General features: G+C 40.8%; 2 protein-coding genes across 2 annotated transcripts in view; one reads left to right on the plus strand and one right to left on the minus strand.

Moving 5' to 3' along the window:
- Positions 1-9960, plus strand: part of snap91a (synaptosome associated protein 91a) — a 48271-nt gene extending 38311 nt beyond the window's left edge. Inside the window, exons 17-28 of the mRNA XM_053326787.1 lie at positions 915-1154; positions 2561-2644; positions 2939-3007; positions 3368-3508; positions 4924-4995; positions 5989-6225; positions 8032-8214; positions 8309-8327; positions 8981-9071; positions 9311-9406; positions 9548-9661; positions 9880-9960. Of these exons, the coding sequence (XP_053182762.1) occupies positions 915-1154; positions 2561-2644; positions 2939-3007; positions 3368-3508; positions 4924-4995; positions 5989-6225; positions 8032-8214; positions 8309-8327; positions 8981-9071; positions 9311-9406; positions 9548-9661; positions 9880-9960 (1427 nt within the window). The remainder of the gene's footprint in view (positions 1-914; positions 1155-2560; positions 2645-2938; positions 3008-3367; positions 3509-4923; positions 4996-5988; positions 6226-8031; positions 8215-8308; positions 8328-8980; positions 9072-9310; positions 9407-9547; positions 9662-9879) is intronic.
- Positions 9961-13330: 3370 nt separating this feature from the next.
- prss35 (serine protease 35) lies at positions 13331-19238 on the minus strand. The gene is made up of 2 exons (XM_053326739.1): positions 18907-19238; positions 13331-15798 (listed from the first exon to the last, which is right to left on the minus strand). The coding sequence occupies exon 2, from the start codon at positions 15777-15779 to the stop codon at positions 14505-14507; it is 1275 nt and encodes a 424-aa protein (XP_053182714.1). The 5' UTR covers positions 15780-15798; positions 18907-19238; the 3' UTR covers positions 13331-14504.
- Between the last annotated feature and the right edge of the window lie 284 nt (positions 19239-19522).

The following is a 19522-nucleotide window of genomic DNA, read 5'->3' on the forward strand; positions in this document are numbered from 1 at the left end:
GGAGAAATTACTGAGAAACAGTTTTATTGAATTTTTTTATTGAATTTTGACTTTTATTTCTTCCTTTGAAGCGTGCCTAAACCATTAAATTAATGTGACTACTGACCAAGTTACACAGTGTCTACCACCTGATCAAACAGTTATTACTTGGTTAGAGTGAATTTTAACACCTGTCTTATACCATCTGGTGAGTATAATATATGGCTAACAATTTTGAATTTGAGGAAATACTGGAAAATAGCATGAGTTAAGCAGCTGTAATATTGAAGCAGTGTCTTAATTGCTCCAGTTTCTGGACTAACGCTCAGAGAGAATAATAAATCATTCTAGATCTCAGTCTATATAAAGTTGAGCCAAATGTAAATGGAAGAAGACTGTTTAAAATTACTTTTATATGGTCTTTGCTCTTCACAGCATGCCATAGCAGTTATATAATGCAATAATTTATTGGTCCTATGCAGGTACAATGAAGCGTCACTGTAACTATATTGGCCCATTATCGCAGCCTGTTGTACACTAACATGTAGGTCACGTTTCTCATGATATACCAGGGATGCATAGATGATTTTGGTGTTTGCTCTCATCAGCTGCTGATTGGCCAGTCAACCAAAATTTGTTCTACATCACCTACTGTACAGTCAGAAGAATAGCTCCCCAATGTCTGCCGTTGCTTGTGGATGCAGTACTGAAGTTAATGAGTGACCAAGTGTTTGACTGGTTTACTTTCTCTGTGACTAATCCTCATTTGGAGCTTTGGAGGCCTCACAAATACGCTTTTTACAGTGTTTGTTGATTTAACAAACCCTTAATCCCCCTTCCCCTCTACCCCACCACCCCCTTTCCCCTTCTTCTCTCATCATAACCCCCCTAACCTCCTCCTCAACACCACCTCCCTCCCGCCGCTCTTCCCGAAGACCCCTTCGCTACGACGGAGGGGAGTGCTGACATTGCTCCAGAGCTGGACCTGTTTGCTATGAGGCCTGCTGACACGGAGCCCGCCGTCGTCATCCCTTCCACCTCTAGTGAGGCGCCGACCATCGCTGCCCCCATCGCTGCCCCCACCCCTTCTTCCACCACCACCACTACCACCACAACCACCACCGACACCACCACCACAGAGTCTACAGCCGCACCGACTCTAGATATCTTTGGTGGTAAAGTCCTCTTGCTCTCATTATGCCTCTCACTGCATTGCCCTGCATTATGACAATGATGATGAAGGTTTTGATGATGACGATGATGATGATCATTGTGTTGCTCTTGCTACTGATGATGATGATGATAGTGGCAAGCCCAGTCCCTACATCTTAGATTTATTTTTTTTATTTTCCATGATGCCCCTCCTGACCCAGATCCAGATCATTGATCTATTTGACCATTAAATGAATCAAGCATCTTGACCTCCTCTGCAAAGCTGAACTAACTCATTGTGTCTGCTACTTTAAAAATGAATCCATCAATTATTTATATTTGGCGATTAAAAAATCCGATATTGGACGTTAGTAACTTTTTTATTAACAGAGGTGGTTCAACTTGCTTTGATTATTAACCTAATACTAACAAGGAGACTGCCAAATGTTCGAGGGAAGAAAAATGTTTTCTTCTACTGCTTGTGACAGATATGTTAGATAGATGACAGCTGTGAATGCTTTATTGTAGCTGATGCACCTTTAGTTGAAGGGGAATATTTCTCAACTTCAAAATTCACGTATGGGTTTCCACCAGATGCTCTGGTTATCTTCCATAGTCCAAACTTAATATTTTAGGCAAATGGGCAACTCCAAATTTCCTTTATATGTGACTGTGAATCATTGTCTGTCTATAAACCCTGTGATAGACTGGTGCCACAGTGTGAAGGCCTGTCATTATACTGTAGCTACTTTTGTTGGACGATGTACTGTCTCAGAAATAACCGCGATAAACGATATTATTGTCATTTTGAACCACTGATACAATGATAATATAATATCATAATAATGCAAGGGGGGCAGTCTGTAACAGTCCTAAGTGTGAACTGGGATATGCTGTACAAACTTAGTTAGCACATGTTAGCATTCTAATATGTTGAACTACAAACATGATTGCATTAAACATAAGTATGTTAAATATGTTAGGCTGTGTTCCAGACAGCTCTTAACCTTAACAGCTCTTAATTGATGTAGAATATTTTGTTACAGGCTCTTAACTTATTCTTCTTATGTATTGTATTGTGTTGTGTCAACTTGTATGGACCACACCATACCATACCATAGAAATTTCAAAAAGAAGCGCTCCCTCTGAAACCGGACAAACTCTACAATTACTTCTGGCAATATAATCAAAGTTCATTAACACAAGTATGAAAGTTTTGTATTCATGCTGAAGTTGGGCAATATTCCCTTTCAACTTGTTCACTGTTTCATTTTGCATTTCACTGAACAGATACACAGCAGCTTACCCGTTTATTAATCAAAAATATCTGCTCTCTCTGCTTTCCCTCATCTCTCTTCTTAACTCATCCTTATGTTTGCACTGGACTTGAAATCTGAATGTACATATGATTGTGTGTCCTTGTTCTTAGATATGTTTGATTCTATGCCTGAGCAAAGCCCTACCACTGAATCCAAAGCTGCTACCACTCCTAGCGTAGACCTTTTTGGTGCAGGTACAGGAGTTGATATCCATTTCTCTGTGTGTGGAACCTGTTCATCTCTTCTGGTTTCCATACGTCCACTCCTCTGTCAACTGTTTTATTTACCCTATACGTCTTGGTTTGTCCCCCATAGTGGTATGAGATCTGTGCATGCAACCCACTTGTGTAGTGATGGATTGTCTTTGTGGCTGCTTTCTATCTACGCTGTTTTTTTCTACCTGCCACGCTAATGCTTTTCTTTGCTCCCCGACCTCCACGGTTTTCTTCTTTCTCGTATTTTGCCTCTTGCTTGCGTTGGTAAATTAGACCTTCCTGCTGTTTCACGCGGGCCCTCTCCTTTGCCCGAGCCGACTCCGGTTGGAGACATTGTGACCGGTGAGTTCAGCTGCTTAACCTTTAGTTTCCCTGCCTCTTCTCATGAAGGGTGCAGCCAGCCTCCACTTATCATGAGGTTTTTGCATTGTGCTGGTGTCTGCATGCACATGCACACCAGTCGTGTACTTCCAGATGGTGAACACTTCAAGTATGTGGATACACAGTTAAGATGCAGGGAAGCTTTCTTCCCTCTCTTCCTTCTTGTCTGCATGCCTGCTAGCCTTTTAGTCCAGGCATAATAACAGTGCATGAGCAGAGCTTTCTCCACTTGGGGGAGCTGTCACCAATAAATCTGGTCATTTAGATCTTGGAGTAATTTAATCTTTCCTTGCTTCTGTCTATGCTTGTTTTCCTGTTTAGACTCGTTTGCATCTCCAGCTCCAGCTCCAGCTCCTGCTGCTCCTGCTGCTGCTGCTCCTGCTATTGCTCCTGCTGCAGCTCCAGTCCCAGAGGCCTCCTCTCCTCCCAAGGCAGAACCCACACCAGTTATTGACCTGCTGGGTACAGTACCTCACACTGCACTAATACACACACAAACACACCTCTTTGACACAACATATTCTGTATAAAAGTGCATCATATAATTTTACTTTCTTTTGTCTTTCTGATGGATGTTTTTTTTAATCACTTCTCAGTTGTTCAACTTCTCAGGTGAATGTTTGAACCAGCTGATAGTGTCTAGATGTGCTGATACACTGTAGGTGTTAGTGCAAAAACTATTTTCAGCTGTTAGACTGCAGACACATTAGAGACGTAGACAATAGTTGGCAGTAGCCTACAGTTACATTCCTAAAATAATGATTAGACTGTGTGTGTTTCTGTGTAGGTGTGATTTTTTATATAATTCATAACATGAAGCCTCTTGAGGCGTTATGTATGGCAGCGTAGGTCTGTCCGTCAGTCAGTTGATCCATCACTTTGGCCCAGACTGAAATATAATTTACTTGTGATGGATGGATTGCTCTGCATTTTGGCACAGATGTTCATGTCACCTTCAGAATGAGTAATAACTAAGTGAGTAAAATGTAAAGTAATTCAGCTGTCCTTTGTGTAGGGCTTGTAGATCATTTGGTTGAATGGTTCTGTTTGTCCTGTATGATCCACCGTACTTGTAGTTTGCGTTTACAACCAAGCAATCAACATACAGTATACCATACTCTGACTAGTTCAGCCATGCAGGTGCTGTTCACTCAGTTATATTTTCAACTTGTAATAAATCCTGCAGTTTATTCAAAGGGTGATCCTTGACTCACACACACAAAGACACATTTCTACAATGCTGATGAACAAATATTAGCATACTGATCAGCATATTTGCATTGTCATTGTGAGCATGTTAGCATGCTGATGTTAGCTTTTTACTGGAAGCATCACTGTGCTGTCATACAGGCTCACTGAGCTGCAAGCAGGGTTGCAGACTCTTAGTCTTGTTGCTGTGTGTGCCTGCACATTTTGCACCAAATCTTACTCCAAGACATGTAAAATAAATGAAGCAGCATGTATTTTTGCTGCCATTATACTATGTTACCACAAAAAAACTGAGGACCTGTTGAGGTGAATATTATACTCAAAGCCGCCTCTTTCTTTTTATTCTAATTTCAGTTATACAGTAGTTTTGCCGTTCCCCACTGATGCCCCATTTTTTGTGTAGTTGGGATCCCCCCCCTCTGATCCTCTTCCTGTGTCACCATCTGTGCATTGAGCTCAGCATTGGTTTCAGTTCATTTAGGCTAACAAATAAGCACAGACAGAAACTATAGCAAAATACTGTGACCGTGACAGTCGATTTGATCCGTCTCACTGTCTCCTACTCCCCCCCCCCCCCCCCCACCATGTCTCAGTGTGTGGTCCGGGGCTGACCTCTCACCCCTTTCTGCCCCCCATGCTGCGTTGTGGATAACTGGACGGCCCTGCAGACTCCTTCAGTGGTCCTGTGGAGGAGACACAGACCTCTGCACCTGGAGGGCCTGGAGACGATCTGCTGGGAGGTGAGACTCCTCTGTCTGTAACTATTTGGTTAATATTTAAATGAAATGATAGTGAATGATATTGGAAAAGCTGAAAGGAATATTAAATTTGGATAAAACGCAATACTGCAAGACTGTGAAAAAATTTGATGCCAGCAAATGTTTGATGGAAATGGTTCTGTGCTGATTAAGAAATTATGCCGTAAGTAATGATGGAGATACATTTATAAAATTAATAATGGCGCAGACTTGGCAAAGCGGGCTGAATTTCATTACTCAGCAGCTCCAAAGTGGCTTTGTACTCATTTGGAAATGTAAAAAATCTGTTCATCACAACCTCCCAGTCATTTTATGGTCTCGCCCATGACTTCACAAAAAAGTGCACAAATGTATTTATCTTTGTACAGCATGAAACAATTAAATAATGTAATATTTTCAACATATACAATGTGCTCATGCATACTACAGACATCTTTCTCACATGGTAACTAATTTTGAATATACTATACAACATTTGAATCATTTTCATTCAATCTGTCAGTCATGATGGGTCATTTGTGCAGTACTTACACAGTATGTCGCTTCATTATCACCTTGAGACTGTAGATCACTGTGAAAATGTTGACATATTATCCATAAGTTATGCCATGTATAAATTGTTAACTGGACATAAAGGTTTACATCATCAGACTTGTGTCTTATTGTTATATGCCTTGTTTGGATAGTGTAATTCATATTATATGTTTCAAATAATTTTCAGTAAGATCTATTGTTGTCTCTGGTTGAGAAATTTGCTGTGTTATATTGTTGTGTTCTGCTGCTATTGGATGCTGTAGTGATCAACTTTACCACACAAAAATAACCCAAATTTGAATTTTGGTTCAAAGATGTTTCGTGTACCATCTGTTGTGCCAGTAATAAATATTTAATGTGTGTTTCTCATGAAATTATTATTATTCTGTCAAGAAACACACATGATATTACAGTTGCAGTTCATTCTGTTATATCCATCAGGTTTGATGTCGCCCACCCTGGCTCCCACCTCTGCCCCTGCTCTGGCTCCAGCCTTGGCTCCATCTCTGGTGCAGAATGATCTCCTGGAGTCAGGCTTTGATGCTCTGGGCTCGCTTCCCTCTCCAACACCTCCAGTACCTGCCGCAGTGTCAATAGTACCAATAGTACCAATAGTACCAGCAGCAGCAGAACCTGCAACCACCACACCAGCGCCCTCTGGTGGCTTTGATGCTTCAAGTAAGTGTAGAATAAAGTATGTTGTAAAAGATTTCCTTTCACATTTGTTCTTATTGTTTCATTTCAATTCACTTTCATTTTCATGCTTTGGGAAATGTGAAATGAGAAATGAGAATTTGCCTTTTTTTCCCCGTTTTAATTCGCATAAGTCTTCTGCTTGATGTGTATTAATTTGGTCTGGTTCATTAAAAACTGAGCTTTCCTAACCATAGAGCTACTACCGTCGCTGTCCTCCTTATTACATAAAACTGTTGTTCCTGCTGACTTCTCTCTTGCAATGACTTTTTTCTAGCACTCACTTCTATTCTACTTCTTTTGCTGGACTCTTGCACATTCATAAATGCTGTGCTTTCTCCACCTTCTGCTCACCCCTAAAACCCACCCCCCAACACGCACATGCACACACACACACACACACACACACACACACACACACACACACACACACACACACACACACACACACACACACACACACAATTGACACATCTTTCTTTTTCCTTTTCCCCTTTTTTTCTGCTACACACCTCTTCCTTTTCGCTCCATTTGAACCTCCCTCTCACATCCTCACCCCTTCCACTCTGCTGGCTCATTGCTTGCTTCTTCTAATATGTAATGGGTGAGTTCAACCCGCTTTGCATTGCAGCATGTGCAGTTTGGACAAATCTCCCCTTCTGCGTCTTTTAAGGATGTTCCTACTTTGCATGTCACAACTTAACCCCTGGTTGTCTCCTGCATGAGGCAAAACTTACTGTTGTTTATTTTTTATGTAATTCGACCTCAGTCTTTTACACTTGTGATAGTTTTATTCACGTGCCACTAAGGCTAAAGTCTGCAGTGGACAGGTTTTCATTTCAACACTGCAATAACACACATTTCAATGATCCACTTAAATGTACTGCTGAGTGCTGAATGAATATTAATATTGGGTCACAAAACAGAACAGAAGAGACTATGTCATGTCATGCATTTAATGTCTCAGACTGCAGTCAAAAAATATAATGTTGTTGATAATTAATTAGACCTCTTTGGTTGCTGAAAGATGAAGATTTTATATAAATATTTTCATAGAGCATAAACTTAGAATGGCCACAATACAACGTTGCTAACTTTTTAGTGTAGAGACATTTCCATCTGCTACAGCTGTACTTTTAGAGTTAATTAGCAAATGTTACAAGCTAACATGCTAAACTTCCATGGTAAACACTGCACCTGCTTAAAATAAGTGTAATAGCATTGTCATTGTGAGCACATTAGCATTCTGACATTAGCATTTAGCTTGAAGACTTACAGAGCTGCTAGCATAGTTTGGGTTTATCCTTATTGTTTTTGAGGCTTCTCACTTAACTCTAGCTTAATTTGTGTCAAAAAATGAACAGTTAGAATGTAACTGTGTAACAGGATGGAATAATGTACAGTTAATACAGCGTCAGCAAAGTTTAATACGCCTTCAACCAAAACTAGACTGCTGTACTGGTTGGTTGGAATGAAAAGCTGCAGACTCTCAGGCCTTGTGACACGTGGTTTAAAACAAGTGCTTTATTCCAACGTGAGACAATGTTTGAGTTCATGAAGTGTTACTATGTAAACTAGTTAGTGCAGTTATATCCCTTTGAATGCACAAAAATATTTAAAGTCCTACTTTGTGCATGCGATGCACACCTGACAGCTGATGCTGTACCAGCTGGATTGTTTCCCTCACTGTACCGTCTGTCCTCTTCCTGTGTTATAGCCAGATTAGGAATTCACAGGTTTGTAATCCATGTTGTTTCTCTGATGTCCTGCCACTACCACCCTCTCCTCAAGTGTTTGGTGGATTAGGTGACTTGCTGATGCCTGCCATAACGCCTCAGAGCACCGGGGGAAGCACTACTGGGAGCACAGCAGGAAGCATTGGAGGAGGCATTGCAGCTGCTCCACCCGCTACCCCACCTGCTACCAAAACCATCGGAGGAGATCTGGATTCATCACTGGCCAACTTGATCGGAGGTAGACTGTAGCTTCTTTTGCCTGGCTTTCAAAGAGTTTGTAAGAAAGTTTAAAATAGAAAGTTAACTTGTTCTTCTTTCTCTCCTGTGTTCAGACCTTGGAGTAAAGAAAAAGTAAGTGTGTGTATGCAGATGTGGATTCAGTGAATGCATGTGTGTCATGGTTGTGTAGGCTCCAACATATCTGCATGGTTTATAAAAGTGGAGTGTTTGTGGATCTATGAAAGAATGAATGAGGAAAGTCTTTAATTATATGATGTAACGTGGCCAAGAGGACTCAAAGCTGATGAGGGTCAATGGGTTTAAACATCATGCCTTCAATTTTGATCATTAATTGAGAAAGTCTTGCACCACATTAAATCATCATTAAATCATCACTGTTTACTTTAGTTTGTTTTTTTTGGCTTGGTGTTATTAAATCATAGCCACCAAATTATAGGTTTTCCTCATCCATTTGGATGTTTTCCCATACTAGGATCAACACGTTTTATAAATACTCTGTTATGAATGTTGACACAGCAGCTGTTTGCTTTCATTAAGATTTCTTAGGAGCGAAATTGTAGTCTTATTTTGGAAAATAGAATTTAAATGATAAATGATAAGTGTCGGAGCTCTTAACCTTTACACCACTATACTGTATGTTGCATCATCTTTGTCAGTCTTTGTTAGTTCTTTACAGTCACTAATCTATCCATGAGCAGGATAATGACAAATATTGGCACAGTGGAGTCTTGCATCAGTCTCAATGTTCTGTGTTTAATTTTTAGGGACCCTATGAGTGAGAAAAAACTGACAGGAGGAGCCAACTGGACACCCCATGTAGCCCCCACAAGTTGGGGTACAACAGGAGCCCCCATGGTAAGAACTGCATTGACTCCACAACCCTCCACCATGAGATCAAACCTCACCCAAAAAAACTGTTTTATTTTTGCAAAGTTTAGAGCTGTACATTCTGCCTCAAACTCATAAATTGTAGTTTAAAGCAAACATTTACATTTTTCCTAACAAGACATAAACTGAATTTGTATTTTGTGACAAAAGTTGTAAGAACATGCAGCAGCTTGTGATGGTCTAACCTCTGCTTTCTGTCTCTATAGGCTGGTGCTGCCCCTGGAGCTCCTGGGGCACCAGGAGCAGCTCCATCCGTTGGAGGCATGGTGCCACCAATGAGTGCACAGCCTGGCTTCGGCATGGTGAGCTTTTCAGTGCTTTTCATTCATACTGTCTCTTGTATACAAATGAATATTTCATATACATGCAAATGATCTTGAAGGCAGAAGATGATTAATCAGTGTTGTGAAACCCCCTCTACTGTGTTCTACCTGACTCATCAGGCTGCTGCAGGAGGCCCTGGAGCTCCCATGATGCAGCCCATGATGGGGCAGCCTCTAATGGGGCAGCCAATGATGAGACCTCCCTTCACTGGGGCCGCTGCACCAGGAGCACCGGTAACAAACCTTTAGTTATCAATAATTCCATTCATCTGCACATTAACCTATACTGTACATTGCTGTAAGCCAATTAAACTCTTATATATCAATATATAATTCATGTAAAAAGATGTCAATCTAAAATGATGCAGTAAAATGTTTGTGTTGATATTTCTACCTGTCACTACATGTAATGCCATCTTGTGAAGCTATGTTCCTTCTGGGTTTTTTCATAGCTTTCTCCAGGACCTACAAACCAGAGTCCCAAAAAGCCCAAGGATCCTCTGGCAGAACTCGACCTCAAGGACTTCTTATAACGCCCCAGGTGGGAGCTAAGAACACATGCAGTATGTTAAAACTACTTTCTTTAATTCTGCATTCATACTGTGGTGGTACATGAATGAATGGTCTTTCAATCATACTTAATGGACAGAAGGATAAATTGGCCAAATTTTCATTAAGATCTAATCTTACTATCTAATTTCTTTGCAAAGCGTTTAGTGTTGGCAGAGGATGCTCACACTTTGTCACTCCCTCTCAGCTGAAGGTGGAGTTGATGACCTATGTTTCAAATGTTTTCTGCTCTCAGTAGATTTTTGGTTCAGGCCTCACTCTATAGTACCACTGCTAGCAAAATGCTGTTTTCCCATGACATTTAATTTGTCTGTCGTTCCCCTCTCATTCATGATCAGACACCGAAACCCCCTCCAGCTAGCTGAACTGCTAAATGACTAAATGAGACTTGAGTTGGACTTCAGCTGGCTTCTCTTTTCATCACACACATATTCATCTTTGTGATTTTTGCAAAGTGCACCTTGTTATGTACTCAGTAGTGCTATTCATGGGACTATCTGGAACGCACATGGAGTGCTTGAACTGAATGGATCAAAACCACCATTGGCAATTGCCATCCTGCCATATGACCACAGCACCATTATTCAGCTTTTAACATAGTTCTCGCACTTCATTAAAATCTTACAAGAATCACATCATACTATGACTTGGATGGTGAAATATCCTCTCTTTCTTGTCTTCCAGCCGTTTTCCTCTCTGGAGCAGGGCCCTCTCACCATTTGCCTGGTGTCTGTCAACATCTCAGGATGCCAGCGTTGTCCCCCTCTCCCTCTGTTCAGCTACTCAACCTTAGAAGAGCCTCTTTTCTCCACCCTGCCCATCCACTTCCCACCCCTCTCTCCCGTGTGATGTCGTAGCACAAACTGTGAAAGTGAACCATAGCGGATTATATATATATATATATATATAAATATATATATGAGAAAAAAATACAAGCGTGTGCTCATGTAGATGTACTAATCTTTTGTCTAAACAAAACCACACAAAACCCTGAAAAAAAAGTCCACAAAAGTAAGTGAGAGAAAGCGAAGGCGTATGTGTTTAGATTTATTATTGTGTTGAGTTGAATGATGGATGTGCATTGGTGTCCTAAACTCCACCCACAACCCCATATCTGTCCCCGCCTCCTCGTAAAGGAGAATGAGCTCTTCTTTGTCCCACTCTGATTGGATGAGAGTGGTTAACGAAGCCCCAGTAGATTTTGGAGAACCATGTCATGTGTTGTTTACAGAAAGGTCCTCTTTTGATGTACATAGATTTCTCTGGCGAATTCAAGGATTACGTCTCTATTCTGTGTGTCTGTTGAAGAGAAATATAAATGTGAATCTGACATGAAATCGTAAGAAGTCGTGTGAATATCCTTCTATTTCCCGTCATCATTTGAAAGTATTTGGAATCAAATATGAATACTGATATATGATTAATATACTGTATATTGCAAAACAACTTCTATGGGCTTCTGAATCTTACCAGAACAACAAGTGATCCTTTTTGTTTGTTTATTTTTTTAACTTGTGGCTTATTTTTCTATGTTTGTCTTTTTGTCCTATGTTGTTTTATATGTTCTGTTTCTTTAAGAATATCCCACCGGACAGACGGTTGTCAATATTTGCTGGTATTGCTATTAAAAAAACATATCTTGCAACTTAACTTCAGAGAAAATGCTTTAGTTATTGGTCACAGAGGTTGATTCTAACTGTTCCTCAATATAACTGTATAGTTGTTTGATCCACTTCCTGTGTGGATCAGCGTTTCTCTGATTTTCATTGTTGCCTGTGCTTTCATTATAACTACAACCAGGTCAGTATGTTCTTTTATATCTAAGAAGATATTTATTTGCCATACCAAACTTTATGTTCAGACAGATCACGTTTAAATGTGGTTTGAATGGAGATCAAAACACTTCAATACAACATAGTCTTTCAGTTTTGAAGTAAGTGTTTCATTTTATCCAATAGGGTTTTTTTTCATAGATTTGCTGTTACATTTTCCAACAATAAGAGCAGATAATAAACAACATGGTGTTCCTGCAAGAAGGAGTTTTGTGGCTTTGTCACTTCATTGTGCGCATTACAAAATCTCATTACAAAAAGACAGTCAGGAACAGATTAAAGGTACCCTGTGAGGGTTTTTTGTAAACAATGACAGATATGTTTACAGTCTGTTTGTATCTTTGAGGCCTAACAAATGTGTTGAATGCATTTCCTTCCTCTAAACATTTGCAAACACCAATTTTTTGGACCGAATTAAAACCTGCATTGTTTACATAAATGTTTGCTAGCTTGCAGTCTTCTCTGCCTTCTGCTGGAGTGCACAAGTGCACCCATTTGCCATGCACGCAATATGACCAAAACGGGGACCCGTTCAAAACACTGCACTACTACTACTAGTTGTCAAAAAACTCCAAGGGGTACCTTTAACTTCCATGTTACCAGCCTGTTGCATGCAGTGCTGTTGTAAAAAAAATGGACAGTGTTTCAACCTGCTTTGACAATGTTATTAAAGCAAATTATAAATGTTGAACACACTGATCTGCTTGGTCAACTGAAAATGCCAGAAACAACTATGAGATATGACAAACTATTAAGATTTGTTTGCTGTTTGAACATATTGTTTGTTGGAGTTGTTGCTGACCTTTGACCTGCTGTCAATGGAACTGTAATACTGTATGTGGCCACATGGGAGCGATGCGTACAATGCTGAAACCCACGGGAGGTCACTATTGATCCCTAAAACACATTTTTACACAAAGCACCTCTATTCCTGCTGTCTTATAATAGAATCAATATGTTCATAGGGCTTTTGGACTGCTGTGTAAAGCCAGTGGCCTCAGTCCGGTGCTGTAAACTACAGACAGTTTCAAAGCTCATTCTGTGTTGTCATCCCAGTGGTCTGTTTGCAAGACCAAGCGATTGGTTGTGAAATTCAGATGTGATTCCGAGAAAATAATGGGAGGTTATTCACATTTTTCATGACGGAATTATTAAAATTGTATTTTTGTTTAGTTGTAAATTTATTTTACTTACGATGGCTCTCCCCAGTGCATGTAAGCCCTTTGAGATGCAATAAATTCAATGACGGATTGAAGTGATCACGAAGGTTTTTCTTGTCTTCCACATCACCAACATTATAGAGGTCAGTCAGACGTGGAATATTTTATGTCACACTACATCAACAGTATCTTCATGGCTGTTCACCAAGGACAGATTTCCAAGTGGAAATATTCCCAAATGCCTTTGATGAATTAAAGTTGGGGGCCATAAAATCAAAACAATGAGGTGATTGCGCAATTATGAACACAGACACAAGTAGTAATCTTGGTTTAATGGTTGGTAGTCTTCAATCTGCATCATTAAATTTCAGGTATTTGGTATTCAAAAAAGACACTTGTATGAATCTTTGGAACATAAGCAACACAAAAAGTAAAAAATATCACATTCCAGATTTAAATTTGTTATTATGAAACATTATTGTGGCTTTTGTAATCTCATTTAACCCTTAGAATTACAGAAGTCTAAACAGCTCAAGTAAATTGTTGAATGGTTCAGTCCCATCTTAACATAACCAAAATATGTAGCCTCACATTAAATACATAGTTACAGTACTAGGCTATCAAAATATATTCTGAGCAGTCTCCCCTCCCCCGAAAAATGTTTACAATTCCATAAATTAGCACCACATCATCTGGGTAAGCACCGCTATAATTATGTGCACAACAATGAAACCACATTTCACTGTGTTGCAAGAACAGAGAAAAGATGGTAAGACTCACAAATCAGAAAAATCTTCTATTCAAGGTCCATTAGGACTCTTTCTCTATTAAGACAGAAAAATAATCTTATTTCAAAAGGTAATTGTAAAAAAACAAACTTCTACATATACACAATGCAAAACACCAGCTCATTCAATTAAAATGTTTATAAAAACAGTTATCTTAGTATCTTTATATAGTTCATTTGTAAAACAAAAGTTACATTTATTTTTTTCCTGGGTCTTTTGTCAAAGCCAATGCACACATTGCTCTTTTACAGTGGTGGAGAACACTTGAGAATGCAAGTCTCTCCATTCAAAGCCTGGTTAAAATGTAAGGCGAATGCACCAGGGCTTTGCTTATTTATTTATCATTGTATCCAAAAAGGTGAAATCTTTTTTAAAAAGAGTCAAAATAGAAAGCAAAACTGCAGATCTGACTGATCTGTAAACACATACATAGTTTTTTTCTCAGTTGTTTTTTTTAGCAAATAAATTAGAAAAGCTGAAGAGCCACAGTTCTCTTTATGTGTTGCCGAGTTCCTGTTGTTTTACAACACTGAGTCTGTATGGCTGTGTGTGGTTTGTGTATGATCAGTGTAGCAGGAGTCACTGGGAAACACGGGAGATACAGGCAGGAAAAGGAGAGGGATGCGATAGGCCCCTGGTTGGTGGTGGCAGGTGAAGGTTAGAGTAGATTCTGGAGGTGGATCTGAAGGACAGGGTTGGTCGGGGTTGATTGGGATCCTGTGTTATCTTAGGCTACCTGGCATTCACTTGAGTCTCCATGGACCCAGTAGCAAATTTGGGCATATTTGAGGGGTGTTATCCTCACCGCAACGTTGTAATCCTCCTGCATTCCATTCCCATTTACATCCACCCACTGGTGACCAGAGAATACCCCAATGATCTTCCTCTTCCACTTCTTCTTGCCGGGCTCTTTGAGGCGAATGTAGACCCCAGAGCCGCTGGATCCAGGTTTGGCATCGCAGTATTGGTACAGCAGATCCTTGGACTCCTCCGAGACAGAGCAGAACCGGTACACCAGGTTTCCAGGCCTGTCATCATCAAAGCCTGAGAAGTGGATCCTCCCAGCAGGGAGCTTCTTGACTGAAGGGATAACACCCAAATCCATGTGCTTGACTTTTGGGGCTTTCTTCAACTCCAGAACAGCGTAATCATAATCTGCAGCCAGTCCATCACCCACACCTTTGAACCAGCCCTTAGGCACCTGGGTCTTCTTGACCCTGGTCCACCGAAATGAAGGTTTCTCCGATTCTGCACTGCGGCGATTCCGACTCTTTCTACCTCTCCCTTTTCCTTTACGGTCCCCTTTCCCCTCCTCTTCGTCCTTTTCTTCGTCTTCCTCTTTTGCTTTCTCTCCCTTTCTCCTTTTGCCTTTTCCTCGCCCTCCTCTCCCTTTGCCTCCTTTCCCTCGTCTGGATTTCTCCTTCAGTATACCAACACGTAGCTTCTGAGCACCATCTAGATAATCCTTTCCATCATGGATGCAGTGGGCAGCGGTCAACACATGTTTAGGTGACACCAGAACCCCAGAACATCCTGTGGAGATCTTCACAGTAGTGGAGAAGGGATACTTGGTGGAGAACTGCTTATCAGAGATGGTGAAGCGGGTGTCTGTGCCGTACACCTCTCGCTTGTGTCGAGAGCTTGACGAGATATTTCTGGACCAGGCTGTCACCTCGTTGAGGCCCTGCACAGACACTGAGGTATATGTACGCGTACCATTCTCGTAAACCGTCTCATAGGACAGGAACTCCTCTAGGTCATCCAGAGAGGGTGAAGGGAGGCGACGCTGACACTCAATCCCACAAGTCCCACTCAGCTCTGATTGAGGTTGGGCTGAGAAGTTGGGGCTGCTGAGAGGCAAAGTGCGTCTTTTCCTTACCAGAGGAACCTTCCACTGCGGCCAGGTATACTCATCGTCAACTGTGTTCACCTCAGCAGCTACAACCACCACCACAGCCAGCACCGTCACCGGGAACAGGACACACAGGGGTATAGGGCCCATTGTTAAGTTGGGCCTGGCTCTGAAATGTTAAGAATAGAAAGGAAGATTTAGAGGTTGAAATCATAATTCAGTTAATTGATTTAAATCATTTTTGGTCTTTTTAGAAACACTAAAGAATAGGATCTTTCTAAGAATAACTTTTTTAACCACATATGGCTGCAGAGATGACATTGTCAGTCCGTCAGTTGGGTGGTGGTCCACCACTTTGGTTCAGACTGAAATCACTCAACAACTATTGGATAGATTACTGTAAAATTTTTGATGAGCAATTCTACTGACTTTGGTGATCCCATTTTTTTCTACTAGCACCACCATGATTTTGACATTCATACTTTTGAGTGAGATGTCTTGACAAATATTGGACGGCTTGCTAACAATTTGAAACAGATATCCAGAGGATGGATATTATGCATCTTGCAGCTTGGGTAAATTACCAAATACTTGCAAAACTAATGACATGTATGCATGCTAACATGCTAAACTAAGATTACATCTGTCAAACAGAAGCATGTTTGACATGTGCAAGACTTGTATAAGTGCAAGGTTATTAGATCAGCAACCTCCAATCAGCAACAGAGTTATTGCTTCTTGATTATTACTGTGGTTTCCATAGGGATTCAGTGAGCTCTAAATCAGGAAATAACATAAGCCAAAGACTCAAACTGACACTGATAATTCAGAACTCGGCTCAGATTAAGGATGCAGTGTCAAAGATAATCTTGTTTATTAGTTAAACATCTCTACTCACTGAAGGAGATGACATAATCTTGTTTGAAACCAGACTGCACAACAAACAGCCTTAAATCCCTTTTAGGCACTCCAAGTTGGAAAAACCAAATCTCCCTGAACTAAGAGGGTCCTTTATCCAAAGTTGAGGCCTCCTGATTAAGAAAAAATAAACACTGCTCCATTTACAGCCACTGGGAGGCAGTGTAGCCCAGAATATTAGACATCCATAAGGTCTTGCTCTCCTGACCATCATGAGGGCAGCTCAGTGGTCTGTGACGGCACAACGCAATCAGGAGAGAACAGTTTTGGGTTTTTTATAAACACAAGTTTTGAAAATGCTCAAGTCTGCAGAAAATGATTGCTGCTATTATTCATATGGAAAAGCACTCTGTTTAAGATGCTTCTGAGATCTCAAAACATGTCTCTAGTGTTATGTATTATATACATTAGCTGTGTGGTTAAGAGAAGATTTATATCCCTTGAGTCTTGCTGGAGGCTGCGGGCAGCAAGGAGGCGAGGATGAACCCTGATCCTCAGAATGGGCTGAGACAGTGGCTTGGAGGTTTGCCACAATGGTTAACCTTCTCTTTCAGTAATGACCATATCTGGTTTCCTGAGCTCCACTCTGCTCCTCGTCCATGCGCACAAATGACATCAAACATAGAGACTATGCAGGCTGCAGACACTGTGCTGCTTCATGCTTCTGTGAGTGTGATGTTGCCAATAATCCTGATAACCCCATAAAGAAAATTACAATTTGGGTATGTTTTAATAGATTCAGCAGACCATCACTTAACTACAGAGTAGAGCTTCAATTCGGCTGTAGTGATGAAGTCACACAGTCGATTCCAAACACAAGGAAAGAAAATCATTTAGATATCACTGCAGCTGGAGTGTGAACCAACATTTAATTTCAAACAGAAGTCCACAACGACACACTACAGAGATTGCATTCATCCTGGCTGTTTCGGGGGTTCAAATAGTGTGTGACAGACAGCCTGACATCTGGGGTATCCAGCTGGAGGAAAAACCTTTCAGGGACAGCCTAAATTGGCCAGGGGGTCCACAGACACATTCCTTTTCAATTATATGTTAGTGCAGCGTGAAAATGAGACGCAGCCAGGCTTGGCAAAACTCCCAAGGGACTCAGCTGAGAGGGAGGATTCCTTCACTGCAAGCACAGCATCACCTGTGAACCATATCAGTGCCTCATCTTCCACTGCAGAGATATTATGAACTCAATTACTCTCCATATCCTCACTTAGTTGAAACTAAAGAACATGCCTTTTTAATTCCTGCTTTGTCTTTGTCACTGAGCCAGGGACAGAGGTGTCCATCAAACGGAGACTACTTGGCTTGAGTGTACCACACAGTGTCCAATAAAACATACCCAGTGACCAACATCTAACCAGCCCAAAACAGACGGTAGAGCTATAAAACAGCCTCAATAAACAGGAGTACTTAGTTTCTGTTCAACTTCACACTCCAACCGCCAAACTCAGACATAACATATCCAGAAGAAAACCTGCAATTATTCAGCATAGAGTGGAAAATGATATGCTGCTATGATGAGTGTTGGTCACAGAAGGCGCTCATTGAACTTTACTATTTTCCACTGAAGTCAGCTGAACAGCACAGTGCCCTCTCCATCCCTCACTAGTTTCAGAAGGGCTGATAGAGTCAACCTGGAGACCTATTAACCAAAGGGTGGCGCTATGGCGCAATTGTCTCCTCTCCACCTCAGGGATCGCTGTCTATTGTCTCGTTCATCACCACTTTATTATAAAGGGTGATTTCATCTGCTTTGACCTATTTTCATAAGTTTAAATAAACTTCTGCTCCACAGGCACAGGGTTTCCATGTAGGGACTCATGAGACAGACACTGTCAGTGTTTTACGACAAGAAAATCAGATTTTGATTAAATTTAAACTATCTTAGTAAAAGTGGTTTCTTTTTTCATTGTAAAAACTAACAAATACAACTATTGGCACTGTAAAGCAAATAAATACCCCATAAAATGAGATAGCCAATGAAATGAGAAAAAAACGCAACATCAGTAATTTCACATCTGCTTCAGTTTAACAGCTGCATGAAAGAATAGGGACAAAATATCAATTCATTCTAAAGCAAACTGTGCAAACAGGCTTTTTGCATTCATAAAATAGCGTCATATAATAATAACAATAATAATAATACACATAATGCATGAAAAGTATAGGGAATATGAATCACCTTTTAGGCAATAAAATCTGATTAAATCCTCAACACAACGATCCAAATGACAAGAAACTGATAAAATCAATAATAATGAATAAATAATACAAAATGAAGCATATTTCTCCGGTGCCTCCATCAAAAGATCCTAATAACTGCGCAAAAATGAGAGAGGCTTCCTACCTGCTTGCATCCGATTGATGGATATGCCAAATCCGCAGTGTATTGTTTGTTTTTCCTAGAAATATACAAATATGATCCCACTAGAAAACAAACGTTTGTTAGTGCATCCCAGACGTCCTAGTATCAGCAGGGAGACGGCTCCCTTCTCCTCATTGCTTCTTCAAAGAGGCTGGGGAGAAAGTCTCAGCCGGGACGCTCCGCTCAGGCTGCACTTGATGCTGAGGAGGAGGGAGGGAAGGAAAAAAAAATCTGAAAAGGACTTTTTTTTCACTTGTGACAAAAGCTGTTCATATATGGGTGGGACCAGACCGAGCGATCTAACTAAAGGCTGAATTGGGTAAAGTCAGTGGTCTATTCAGCAGCAGCCCAGTCGGGAGGTGTGCTGGTGTATAGCTACACCCTGCTGCAGACCAGTCAACCAGGAGCAGAAAAAAAAACACATCAAGTGCGCCTCCGTCAATGAGACTCTCAGCGGACTGTGAAGGAATTAGTTCCACTGGTCTCTACAATAGTTTCTAAGGCGTTTCCACTCTGTGCCTCAACATCTGCAGTACCTTTATTCTACAAGTGCAATGAAGTGCAAGCAGGAGGGGTTCAGAGCAGAGTAGAAACCTAC

This window comes from Scomber japonicus, chromosome 10, assembly GCF_027409825.1.
Source record: "Scomber japonicus isolate fScoJap1 chromosome 10, fScoJap1.pri, whole genome shotgun sequence".
NCBI lineage: Eukaryota > Metazoa > Chordata > Actinopteri > Scombriformes > Scombridae > Scomber > Scomber japonicus.